The sequence below is a fragment of the Anguilla rostrata genome, chromosome 5 (assembly GCF_018555375.3).
Source record: "Anguilla rostrata isolate EN2019 chromosome 5, ASM1855537v3, whole genome shotgun sequence".
NCBI classification, from domain to species: Eukaryota; Metazoa; Chordata; class Actinopteri; order Anguilliformes; family Anguillidae; genus Anguilla; species Anguilla rostrata.
The window spans coordinates 60,693,889-60,707,576 of NC_057937.1; the positions used below are offsets into that span (position 1 = coordinate 60,693,889).

Sequence of the window (13,688 nt, forward strand, 5' to 3'; positions counted from 1 at the left end):
TCATAAATGTAGCCTATGTACTAATTGAATCATTTTGCTTTTTTTCTCATTCGGATTTTTGAAAGTGACGCATGACTTATCTGTGTTATTCCATATAAATCTACTAGTGTAAATTATTGCGGTAAAATATTTATTTAAATGGCAATCGCACAATTCCAACAATCCATTCATTCACTAAACGTGAAGGCGTCGGTTCCTTCACTAAGACCTGAGATCAGTTCATTTACTCCTTATCCAATGTAATCAATTCAGAGTAGCAAGGACGCCACTGATCTCAGATCAACACTTGGGACGAAACCCGACTGATATCGTCGAGTCGGAAGTGACGTCATCAAGAGGCGACTTGTGTTTAGCAAACGAAAAAGAAGAGGGAACGACAAGGGGGATAGCTATATTTTTCATGTTACTTTGAAACAAAATGAACAGCCGCCTGCAGGAAATAAGAGAAAGACAGAAGCTCCGACGGGAGCTTTTAGCACAGCAGGTAAACATTATGCAGTAAGCAGTGTTGCACAATTATCCAAATGAGCGGATACCCAGTAGCGTTCGCCACAAACAAAGCAGCCACGTTAGCTAGCCCTAGCTTGTTCGCTCAAACTTTTTCCTCCCAAATTGATGGAACAAAATGCGAGACTAACTAATTAGTAACACAAAGCTGCCCTCGGAAGTGGTTGTAACAAGTTAACTAACTGTATGTCTGGCTAACGTAGTAACCTGATAATTATGCAGGTTGTAAATACGTTGGCTAGATAACTAGGGACTAAAGCCTGTTGCACCCCAGCCATGCTAGCTGACCAGCAACTTGGACAGGGAACTAGTTAACCAGCTTACTTAACGGTCTTACGGTTACGTCTTATTTTAAACAGTAATTGAACAAGGAAACTGTTACTCCAGTCTAGTTTTTTTATTTTTAGCTTATAGCATGCAGTTATAAGGTAAAATAGCTTATGCTAGCTAGGCATTAGAACAAGTAGTTGGGCTTGATTTAAAACAACATTAAAGTCTGCAATTAAAAACCACCGGGTATATAACCATATTTAAATCCGTAACGTCATCTGTCGCTGTGTGGACCGTTGCTTTTGTTTTTTCAGCTGGGAGCTGAAAGCGCAGATAGCATCGGTGCTGTGCTGAACAGCAAAGACGAACAGAAGGAAATCGAGGAGACCAGAGAAACGTGCAGGTCTGCGTTAATTTCTCCGCTGTTGTTCGTGTTCTGAATGACCGTTACAGTAGCCGAGCTGGATAAGTGCAGTTCACGAGTGTTTTTTTTTTTTGTCCTTGGGCGTTACTTCTATTGTGTCACATTTTATGCAACTCTATCCACCATCTATGAACTGGGCACCACTGTGATGTTTGTATCGCTTTTTTTGAAGGGCCTCGTTCGACGCGTCAGCGCCAGGCGCTAAACGCAAGTGTCAAGCCGAGGGCGAGGACCCGGAGGAAGATGTGGAGGATCAGAAGGTGAGGACGATGTGGTTATCTCTGCAGACTGCTTGTGAACTCTATGTTGCTTTCTCTTCACAGTGCTTGAGAGAGGGTTTTGTGTGTCATTTTCTTCAGGATGAGGTTGAGCAACAGCAGGCTGAGGACAGTGGCCCGTATGAAGTGGTCTACAAAGATTCCAGCACATTTTTGAAGGTAAGATCTTTTTTCCTATAATTTCTTTAGAAAGAAATAGGCCTGTATATGAACACACATTAACCCAGATGTGGATACTGTCTTTTACATTAATGCCATTTTGCAGTTTATCCAGAGAGACTTATGCAGTTAAAGGTATTATTATTAATCTTTTTTTAATTATTATTATTTTTAACGAAGTATCCATTTATACAGTTGTACATATACTGACCAAAGGCTAAGTTCCTTGCTCAAGGGTACAGTGGCATTGTCCTACCAGGAAATCAAACTTGCAACCTTTAGATTACATGTGCAATTCCTTACCCATTAAACACTTTGCCCCGACAGTACACTAGAGCACAGCTTGATCTTTCAGTTCAGTTTTCTGCATGGTGTCGAATCTTGATATGGAGTTTTGAAGAGCTCTGCTGAAATGTTATTTATGTAATCTCAGGATTTTCTGCTTGGTGTGGAATGAAAGATCAGCAAAACGTGAAGGGCACAGTCCCCTTACCTGTGCCGCCCTGTATCCATGACATCAAACTAACAGCTGATGAATGCTTTGTCTCAGGGAACTCAGAGTTTGAATCCGCACAATGACTACTGCCAGCACTTCGTGGATACTGGCCACAGGCCACAGAACTTCATTCGTGACGTAGGTATGTGAAGCGTTGAAACCATGGCACAGGTTTACTGGAAGGTGTACGTGATGGAATTTGCACGCAGTCTGACGGCGCCCTTTGATGACATCATGTCATTTTTATTCCGTTTGTTCTCCCTCAGGTCTTGCAGATAGATTTGAGGAGTACCCCAAACTCAGAGAGCTAATCAGGTTGAAGGATGAATTGATTGCAGCGACAAACACTCCTCCCATGTAAGTTTGATACGATCCACAGAAATTGAACTTTTATCCTTTTTTTTTTTTTTTGATGTTGTGATGTGTAAATAGACCCTGTCCTTTTTCAGTGTTTTTCATTACAGGGAATGCTGGTATTTTTAGATATGGGTTGGGGGGGGGTCTGCATTTTATCGATCTCTAGCGACTCCCGTTGTTCATTCGGGTGCCTGTGGACTGCCTATTAAAGCTGCGTGTGAAAGGTCCTCCTCTGACTCCACTATGTGAGCTGCAGTCTGCGGTGTTTCCGAGGGCAACCGTGGATGTCTGTCGTTATTTCAGTTTAGTTTGTGATCGTAGGAAATTTCTGGTTGCGTATCAGCGTGGTTTTTAAAATGGGATTTTAGCCTAATTGTAGTTTTTCCTGTGTTTCCTGTGAAATGACGCGCCGCGCTGTATACTTGACCAGGTATCTGCAGGCGGACCCTGAAAGCTTTGACCTGAGAGAGCTCAAGTGCAAGTTCGATGTGATCCTCCTGGAGCCGCCCCTGGAGGAGTACTACAGGGAGTCCGGCATTATCGCCAACGAGAAGTTCTGGACCTGGGACGACGTGAGTCACAAACCCCAGTGTCTGCGGGGATGTCAAACCTCAGTCCTGCAGGGATATCGAACCCCGGTCCTGCTGGACCCCAGTGTCTGCAGAGATATCAAACCCCAGATCTGCACGGCCCATATTTGCAGAAAGTAATGTAATGTGGCATGCAGTGTGATTTGATTCAGTGGACCTCAGGAACACACCACGGTCACACACTGGTAAAGCTGTGTGTATTGTAATTGCACGCTTTGCTCCCGTGTGCTGCGTGAGTGTCTGACTGGTGCTCTCTGCTCAGATCATGAAGCTGGAGATCGAGGAGATTTCGGCTCTGCGGTCCTTTGTGTTCCTGTGGTGTGGATCTGGAGAGGGGCTGGACCTCGGCAGGATGGTACGCTCCTCAGCCCCGCCCCTGCGTGTGTTCGTCTGAGGCTCTGCAGGGGAGCCAAGCGCTCTGACTGTCCGTCCGTCCATCTGTCTGTCTTTCTGTCCATCTTACTCTCTCTCTCTCTTCTCTCTCTCTCTAACACACTCCCTGCCTTCAGTCTTCTCTCGTTCGCTCCCCCCCCCCCCCCCAAGTTGAGTCTCAGTACCTTGTGAAACGGCCCCATGATTGAGTTAAGGGACATTTCTGCTGTAATTTGTGGAAGACGTGAAGCACGGGAGGCGTGCACACTGTGGATTTGTGCGCTGCGATGCTGACGCTGCCCTTTGAAGATGGCGGCGTCCCATTCTACCGCCGCGCTTTGAAGTTCCCCTCGGCGTGTTTTAATGAAAATGCCTGAGTAGGCTCCGCCCCCTTCCCCCTTTGAGGCCTGCTGGACGGGCCAAAGCTCGGGCCTCGCGGTTCTGATTGGCAGGTGTGCTCTTCCAGGCGCAAGGTCAGCTGAAGGTCAGCCGCAGTTATGGGATGGCGTGCCCGGGGGTGGGGGGGGGGGGGGGTGATGCTCCTGTAATGGGATTGGGTCCGCAGAGCCCCGTCTGGATGTTTTCGGTGATTATGTCGTTAGCCCGGCGTTAGCGCCGTTTGCGGACGCCCTGCTAGCCACGCTACCGCCTCGGCGCTAAGCTCGGCCTCTCTGATTGGTTCTAAAAATGAAACGCAGCTGTCGGCGGGTCCGGGTGACCTCGGGATTTAACGTTATTGGACACGATGAAGGGCAGAAAGGGGGACCGTCAAATGACTTTTCATAAATCCCAGTTTACCCAAACGATCAGTGCTTATTTGGTTAATCTGTTTTTTTGTTTGTTTGTTGTTTATTTTTTTATTTTATTTCCCCTGCCGTGGCCATTTGTTCGGTGTCCTCAGTGTCCCTGAAGAGTTGGAAAACTCAGCCTGAACTGAGATTCTGTGGGGGGAAATTAAAATTGTGAATGCCTACGGGATTTCGATCCTCTTGGTTGGCAGGGTAACGCTAACTTGGTTGGTGGGATAATGCTAACTTGTTTGGTGGGATAGGCCTAACTCGGTTGGTGGGATAGGCCTAACTCGGTTGGCGGGATAATGCTAACTTGTTTGGTGGGGTAGGCCTAACTCGGTTGGCGGGATAATGCTAACTTGGTTGGCAGGGTAATGCTAACTTGGTTGGCGGGATAATGCTAACTTGTTTGGTGGGATAGCGCTAACTCGGTTGGCGGGATAATGCTAACTTGTTTGGTGGGATAGCGCTAACTCGGTTGGCGGGATAATGCTAACTTGTTTGGTGGGATAGCGCTAATTTGGTTGGCGGGATAATGCTAACTTGTTTGGTGGGATAGCGCTAACTCGGTTGGCGAGATAATGCTAACTTGTTTGGTGGGATAACGCTAACTTGGTTGGCGAGATAATGCTAACTTGTTTGGTGGGATAACGCTAACTTGGTTGGCGAGATAATGCTAACTTGTTTGGTAAGATAGGCCTTACTTGGTTGGCGGGATAATGCTAACTTTGTTGGCGGGATAATGCTAACTTGTTTGGTGGGATAGCGCTAACTCGGTTGGGGAGATAATGCTAACTTATTTGGTGGGATAGCGCTAACTCGGTTGGCGGACTGACTGGCGTGTGTGTGCGTGTGTGTGCGTGTGCGTGTGTGTGTGTGTGTGTGCGTGCGTGCGCCCACAGTGCCTGAGGAAGTGGGGCTTCCGGCGGTGCGAGGACATCTGCTGGATCAAAACCAACAAGAACAACCCGGGAAAGACCAAGACGCTCGACCCCAAGGCCGTCTTCCAGCGCACCAAGGTGAGGGAGGCCGAGGGGGCGGGGCCTGGCAGGCCACACCCACAACAGGAAGGAGAGATGGGATACATTACATGATACAATATCAATGATACATTGTGCACAACCGGCATTCCCCCCCCCCCCCCCCAAAAAAAAGGGCTTTGTTTTTAAAGCAATAAACAAATGATAAATGATTATTCAGTTATTTTAAATTGACCAGGCATGCATAACATTCCTCTATTGAGTGGTAGAGATGACCAAATCAGACCACAAGTTTACTAAAGAAAAAAGAATAAAACAGCGGCGTACCGCTCGGTTGAGTTGAGCAGACCGCTAAAGGGTTAACCATTAGAGCAGTCTGGTTCCCCTCCCGTCTTTTTATGTTTAGAGATAAAGAGAAATAAGCGAGAAGGAGAGGAGAGGAGGGGGGGGGTCTTTAAGTATATAGAGTCCTCTGTGTGCTCTGGCTGTTCCGGAATCTTCCTGCCTACCCCTCGTAGCTCCTGGCTGCCCGGGCGATGTGGGACGGGGTGGGGGGGGGTCTGAGGGGCCTTTATGGCCCTGTGAATGCTCTTTTTAAAAAGCTCAGGCCCATTGATATGCAGATGGGAGAGAGCGTAGGGAGTCCTGGAGATGTTTGTCCCGCGCTGGGAAGGGACGGGGGCAGAACCGAAAAGCCTTCCAGCGGCCCCCTGCTTTTGTGCTGCTCCCCCCCCGCACATTGATTAGAGTCAGATTACCTGACTAATTTCCCCCCCTCCTCCTCCTCTCCACCCCCCTCCCTTATGGAAAAGGAGCCAGGCTGAGCCGGGGGCATTGTCTCATCTAGTACGCGCCCACTGGAAAATGTGCTTCTTGGTGCGCTGTGAGTTTCGAGGGTACATAATATGTTAAAGGAGAGCGAAGCTGCAGGCTGGGTGTTGACACAAAGGGGGGGGCGGTGGGGGGGCGGTTGCTGTATTCTGTGCCTGCAGGACCCATTACCTCTGCTTTATTGACTTTGCTGAATGGGCCCGCGGATCAGAAGCAGATGGTGGGTGTTGTTGATCTGCGGGTAATGATCCCGGCACGTCCCAGAATGCTCTGCTGTCTGAGGCTGGCCCGCCGTCTCCGGCGCCGCTGCCGAGCGCTCCGCTTCGGTCTGTGGAGCGCGCTCAGCGGAGCGCCTCGGTTTTTGGGGCGACTCGCTCAACGCGGCGTCCAGAACTCTGAAACGAGGGAGACGTTTCCGCGCTCCTGGTCTCGTTTTCGGCCGCTAAGAGACGGCCTCTCGCTGAGCTCTGTCACAGCTGAGCACGGAGGACTGAGGTGCTGCTGAGGGGGAGTTTGAGAGAGCTGGGGTGGGGTGGGGTTAGGGTCTTTGTTCCTGGGGGGGTCGGTGTGCAGTATATGTCTAATTTTGTTAGCAGTTCTGTGAGTTGGCTTTGTGCACAGTACCAGTGTTCTCGTAGTTTAGATCACAGTCTACACATTAAATTTATTTTATCCAAAGCGACGTTATATAAGGACATACCGAAGGTCATTGGAACAACTACAAAACACAGGTCCAATTTGGTACAATGCTAATTTGTAACAGTTACACACGACCGGCCAGTGGAGGATGGGGTCTATAGCTGGGGTCCTCCTGTGTAGGGCTGGGCAATATATCGATATTATATCGTAATATCGTGATATGAGACTACATATTGTCTGGGATTTTGTATATCGTAATATCGTGATATGGCATGAGTGTTGACTTTTCCTGGTTTTAAAGGCAGCATTACAGTAAAGTGATGTAATTTTCTGAACTTACCTGACTGCTCTAGCTGTTCTATTATTTGCCTTTACCCACTTAGTTATTACATAGGCATTACTGATGATTATTTATCAAAAATCTCATTGTGTAATTTTGTGAAAGTACCAATAGTCATCCCCACAATATCAATATCGAGGTATTTGGTCAAAAATATCGTGATATTTGATTTTGTCCATATCGCCCAGCCCTACTCCTGAGATTTCTTCCCATTCGAGAGCTTTTATCTCACCGCTGCTTCAGTGTTTTTTTTTCTCCGCTGGGGGGGTTCAGACCTGGTTTTTGCCCAATTTTCATTTTAGTTTCCTTTGTGTGTCTGAGTTGTCTATCCAAGAAGTGCTATACAAACAAAATAAAATCAAATTGAACTGAATTGAGTGAAACGCTTCCTGCTGGGCCATAGAAACAGTCGTCAGCCGTCCATCGCGAGCTGCTGAACGAGTGCGATCACGAGGCCAGCTCAGGGAAGCGACTGGGCTAATTAAATAATCACGAGCAGAAGCTGGGGTGAAATCCCGAAGCGGATTCTGGCTCTCCTGGAATGGGGCTCTGTACCCCACCTCTAGAGCGGAGGTGAACAGAGAGGGTGGTGGTGGTGTCTGCTTCCGGATTTCATGCCAACTTCTGATCTTTCTTATTTTATGAAGCCCAGTCATATATTTGATCTGGGCCTTTTCTTTAATAGGGCCTTAGGCTACGGTCACAGACTGCATGTGGGTCTTAACGACTACTTGTATTTTTTTTTCATAGATTGCGTTGTTGCCGTTCTCGTTGTTAGTGTTAATCAGTTTAACCATCAGGGTCCAAGTTGAACTATGCGGTTGTTCCCTGCATTTGGACCGGTACTTCTCTCTAGGGGTTTCGTCATACTTGTTCCTGGTTATGGTTATACACTTTGTTGTACGTCGCTCTGGATAAGAGCGTCTGCCAAATGCCTGTAATGTAATGTAATGTAATGCATGTGTATCCTTTGTGCAAACATCCTGCTGTGGTTTGAATTTAAAGAGGGAGCCAGTACTGGTGTATACGGCTGCTCATGGAAGAATAATTGGCAGGAACCCAAAACCGTACAGTAAGGGACGTATGCACCCCTGTTCCGGAGAGGTGACCTGTAGACGACTCATGTACCCATGATGCCTCTCTCCCCAGGAGCACTGCCTGATGGGAATCAAAGGCACGGTGCGTCGCAGCACGGACGGCGACTTCATCCACGCCAACATGGACATCGACCTGATCATCACGGACGAGCCGGAGATCGGCAACATCGAGAAGCCCGTGGAGATCTTCCACATCATCGAGCACTTCTGCCTCGGGCGCCGACGGCTGCACCTGTTCGGCCGGGACAGCACCATCCGGCCAGGTGTGTGTGTGTGTGTGTCTGTCTGTCTGTCTGTGTGTGTGTCCGTGGGCGGGCCGATGACATCATCAAAAATGGCCACACATTTCCAGCACAGAGAGCCGCCTCTTTGAGTCTGCCATTAGCCGCGTTTCCACCGCAGGAACTATACCCCGGAACTAGGAACCTTTTGAGGAACTCAGTGCGTTTCCACCGCAGGAACTAGGGTCTAAATTTAGTTCTGGGGGCTTTGTTTTACCCCCCAAAACGTTCCTGCTCGGGGGTACGTATTCCGAAAGTACAGGAACCTTTTGGGTGGAGCTTGCAGCGCTGAACATTTCTGATTGGTCGAGTACTCGTAGCGTTTGTGTTGTATTTATTTTCCGCCATTACCCGCCATGTTTGAAAATATGCAGCGGCAAACCAATTTATTTTCATAATAACTTCAAATCAAACTTATATGTTATGCGGCGCAGTAGCCTACTTTTGGTTATAGCCTATCAACGTTTGCCTTAACTTAAGTTACTATGGTTCTGATGTTACTTTATATAATCTTATTGTGAATTTGGCAATCAAGTCATCCACAATATATATCGAGGTTATAGGTCAAAATATCGTGATTTATTTCATATCGCTATCTGAGATTTATTCGAGCTTTTTCTCACGATTTCTTGTGTTTTGTCTCGCTGGGGTTACAGACAGGTTTTGCCCAATTTTATTTAGTTTCTTTGTGTTAGTTGTCTAATTCAAGATGTGATACAAAAAATAAAATCATTGAACTGAATTCGCACTTTTACCTTCCGCTGGTCAATAAACAGTTATTCAGTACCTTCCTGCTGTTACAGACTGCGATTACGAGCAGCTCAGTAATCGACGGCTAATTAAAAATCACGAGCAAGCTGGGATATAATCGGCAGGTTCTGGTCTCCTGGAATGGGGCTCTGTCCGCCTCTAAGCGGAGGGAAGAGAGGGGGTGTGGTGGTCTGCTTCCATTCATGCCAACTTGATCTTTCTATTTATGAAGCCGTCTAATTTGATCTGGGCCTTTTCTTGTATTTGGGCCTTAGCTATCAGATGATGTGTACCTTTGTGCAAACATCGCTGGATTGTTTAAAGAGGGGCATTGTTTCGTGTATAATTTTGGAGAATATGAACAAAACCAAAACCTACATAGGATGTTGCACCCTGTTCGGATAAGTGTGAATGAAACGCTCGAGTGTACCGTTGATGAACTCTCCCGGAGCACTCTGATGGGATATAGGGTACGAAGATCGCCACTGACAGCGATTCACACGCAGGACAATCGCTGTCATCACTGTGCAGCCGGAGTCGGCAACATCGAGAACCCGTGGAGATCTCCATGTCAAGGACTTCTTGTCCGGAAGATCCGGGACTGAACTGTTCGGCCGGAAGACCATCCGGCCAGGTGGCTTTGTAACCTCTGGTCTTTGGGTTGGTGTCCTGAAGGGAGGCGTTGACTCTCAGAATGGGCGCACATTCCAGTACAGAAGCTGCCGTTTGAATTGCATTAGGAACGCCCTTGAGTAAATCTTTGAAGTGGAGTGTTTGCATGTTTTAAAGCACCATCGCTTAGGTGGTGTGTGGAATTAGCCCAGGGGGGGGCTGAGACTTCATAAAATGTGCCCGCATATCCTCAGTAAGCGCCCCTGAGCTGCCTTGAACTCTTCCATAGATGCTTGGTGTCCTAGCTAGTGAGGATCAGTTTAACAGGTTGTTTAACAGCTTAGTACGCATGCAGGAAGCAAGGTGTCTTTACTTTAAATCTTATCTTTAATCCAGGGTTCTGGAACTTCTGTCATGGAGGGCTTAGTAGTGGCTGGTTCTCTTATCTTTCACGCTGCCAAGCACTGGCCGTTTTCTTGCCTCTATAATTCAGGGCCTCTGAGGCTAGCGCTTAAATGAGGAAATGCTCCTCCATTAACACGATGATTTGTCCAAATGACCTGCCGTTACTCCACCTTAACTCTCCTCCCCATTCCACCATTTATTCCACATCATGTAATCCCGAGTCAGAGCCTGCCGTCTTCATCCGCCTCTGTTTAAATCGTTGCCTGTGTTTTTACCATATACCGGCTTCTGCTTCATATTACTACATCTCGTTCCCTCTGTACTACAGTGGTATCTGAGTTTATGTTGTAAGATTATGTATTGACTGTAACTACCACTTGGTGACCCCGTTTACTTCGCATTAGCTCTGTTTTTTGCCTAAACCCTTTTCTATGCAGTTATGCTAGTCATTCTGGATATGTAGTCTTATGTTTACATTCTCCGCCTCTTGGTTAGGTCGCATTGTAAAAGACACCATTTTCTCAACCTGGTTAAGGGATTATATAAAGTACATTTACATCCTCTGTATTGAATTCTGTAAATGTTGGAGAAAAGGACAATTCACATGGAAGAGAGTATTTTAATTTATTTTTTAAAATCACAAACCTGGGTCATACTGTCTGTAACCTACCTTAACTAACTGCCTGACCTTGTTAAATGAATTTCATTGGTCACAGAACAAAAGGGAAAAAGTCATTGGGTACAGTTTTATGGCTCGTTTTACACAGAGGGGGTCTGTGTATTGTGCAGAGCCCTTATTTGCTCACCCCCCTACAGCATATTTTGAAAGGGCTTGGTGTAGCTGTGAGCCATTAGCGCCAGTGATTAAAGGCTACAAACATTCACTGTTGAGATTAAACACCACCTCCCCCCACCCCCCACCCCCCGCCCCTTAAAAATGAAGAATTTAAAGCTGTAAGGACTTTATTTCCAGTGACCTGCATTCTTTGCATTCCCTAGAGCTTTCCCTGAGCTAACTGCTAACCCTGAGCTAACTGCTGAGCTAACTCAACCGCTAACACTGAGCTAACTGCTAACCGCTAAACCTGAGCTAACTGTTAACACTGAGCTATCCGCTAACCCAGAGCTAACCGCTTTGGGATCTGAACCTGCAGCCTCTTAATTAAAAGCCCTGTACCTTTACCACTACTCTGTAGTGTCCCTCAGGCAGTACGTTTTTGCTGTTGGAGAGTAATGGCTGTTACTGATACAAAGCGAGATGGAATGGGAGAGACGACAGGCCTCGTGATGTCTGAACCTCAAGCAAAGGGCATCGTTGTCAGAGTGGAGCATCTTGCATTCACTGAATTTTTATATGGGCTGTCCATCGTACACCCTGTTGAAAATGGAAAACACTGCCGGAATATTGAAATAAAGTATATTATCGCCATATTAAAATGCCTCACAATATATGGACAAATATAGACGTAATTGCCACTTTCAGGTATATTGAAAAATATGTTTAGCATCTCAGTTTCTCCCCCCCACCCATCGCTAGCACGGTTCGCTAGCGCTGATGCCTCATTAAGAACGTGATATCACACAGCCAGATGCCATTCGCTCACAGTCGAGAGGGCTAATGAAGCAGGCGCCAGACCCCAGAAAAAGAGAAGTAGTGTAGTGGAACTAACAGGTTTTTATATTATTTACACGGTGTGTGTGGACCTCTGACTTTGGTCATGTAGGGAATGCTGTTCCTGGATTCATGGTTTGGCATGTCTGTTCTTCATGTAGGCTCGGGAATGCTGTTATGTTCATAGCACCTGAGAAGTTAGTCTTCTGGGACTAGCGGTCGTCTGCTAAATGAATGTAATGTAGTTACGCAGTTTAGTAACCGTGTTCTTGAACAACGTGACGTAGAGGCTACGTAAGGATGCCGTAAGCGTGTCATAAGTGTGTCATAAGCAGCCGTGGCTATGAGTAAGTTAGTGAGCGTGTGGTGGATGTTTCTGTTCCTCCTCAGGGTGGCTAACTAAAGTCACTCTGGATATGAGCGTCTGCTGAATGAATGTAATGTCATTATATAGCTTAGTAACTTAGTAAGCGTATAGCTTTGTTCTTGAACAGTGTGTCATAGAGCCTACGTAAGGCTGCCGTAAGTGTGTCGTAAGCAGCCGCGGCTGTGAATATGTGACTGATCGTGTGGCGAATGTGTTTGTGCCCCCCCCCCCTCAGGCTGGCTGACGGTCGGCCCCACCCTGACCAACAGTAACTTCAACGCCGAGGCGTACTCCTCCCACTTCAACCCCCCCAACTCGCACCTGTCCGGCTGCACCGAGGAGATCGAGCGGCTGCGCCCCAAGTCCCCGCCCCCCAAGACCAAGGCCGACTGGGGCGGGGGCGCGGCCCGGGGGGGCAGGGGCGGGCCCTCGGCCGGGCGCGGGGACAGGGGCCGCGAACGCAACCGGCCCAGTTTCCGCGGCGACAGGGGCGGGTTCCGGGGCCGGGGGGGCCCGCACCGGGGGTTCCCCCCTCGCTAGAGAGAAGGTTCCGGAAAAAACGCGCCCCTGCTGATGGGGGGGCGAGGGGGGGCGCAGAGGCGTGACAGGAACTAGTGCTCATGACAGGAGTCATCGTTGGGTTGTTTAGCCAAACTGCCAGACTGTGGATGGACCGTACATTTTCCAGTGGTTTGTGAAATTGGAAACGGAGGAAATCCAGAAATGTTTTTTTTTTTTGTTTTTTTTTTTTTTTTTTTTTTATTTTTTTTTTTATTTTTATTTGCACTGCTAAACTTTTTTTATCATGTTATCTGGTGAACATGCACTGTGTCCTTTGAACATTAAGTGAACAAAAACAAAAACAGAAACCTGATTAAAAAAGCTAAAGGAACTTCTCTGAGAATCACTTTTGCTGGCTGTCTTCACACACAATTTATCAGCCCCTGGACCAATCACAGGTGCGTGTGTTTATAGAGAAAAAACACCCAAACCCTTGTGTTTCAGTTTAAAGTGTCGTTCCAAAGAAAAGGTTGAGATTTGCAGCTGAAAGAATTGCAAGATTCGTAATAATTAAAGTATTTCTCCAATTTATAAATCTTTAATGTCATATTTACGGTACATCTGTTTTCCTCAGCATGTTTATTTAATCATATCTAACTTAGCAGAGTGGGAAATAGTAGTAATAGCATTTGTTTGCAAAAACTTAAACTTCTAGTTTCCAAGGTTATTATTAAACATACCTTTAAACATACCAGGGATTTAGCTGGTTTTGAAGGAGAACCATAACTGGGGTATTGATCTTTATCTGAGCTGAGCAACACTTATTTGCACAGTTTTAAAGTGTGTGTTTGTGTGTGAGTGAAAATGTACGTGTGGGGGGCATGTGTGGAAGAATGTGTGGCACAAGAGTGACACCTAGTGGTGAGTGGACTTAAATCGCAGCTGAGCTCCTGATTAACTAAACTTAATCGGGCTGTTGTCTGTTTCCAGTCTGGCTTTCTTGGATATACTGCTTAATCCTTCCTCCCC

General features: G+C 47.0%; 1 protein-coding gene across 1 annotated transcript; it reads left to right on the forward strand.

Annotated features, from left to right (window-relative positions):
* The first annotated feature begins 322 nt into the window (after positions 1 to 322).
* Positions 323 to 13,050, forward strand: mettl14 (methyltransferase 14, N6-adenosine-methyltransferase non-catalytic subunit). Its single transcript, XM_064337513.1, has 11 exons — positions 323 to 484; positions 1,092 to 1,180; positions 1,374 to 1,461; positions 1,561 to 1,638; positions 2,189 to 2,276; positions 2,401 to 2,491; positions 2,922 to 3,063; positions 3,344 to 3,436; positions 5,147 to 5,263; positions 8,184 to 8,394; positions 12,394 to 13,050. Exons 1-11 carry the CDS (start codon positions 419 to 421, stop codon positions 12,696 to 12,698), a joined length of 1,368 nt encoding a protein of 455 aa, XP_064193583.1. The 5' UTR covers positions 323 to 418; the 3' UTR covers positions 12,699 to 13,050.
* The last annotated feature ends 638 nt before the right edge of the window (positions 13,051 to 13,688 follow it).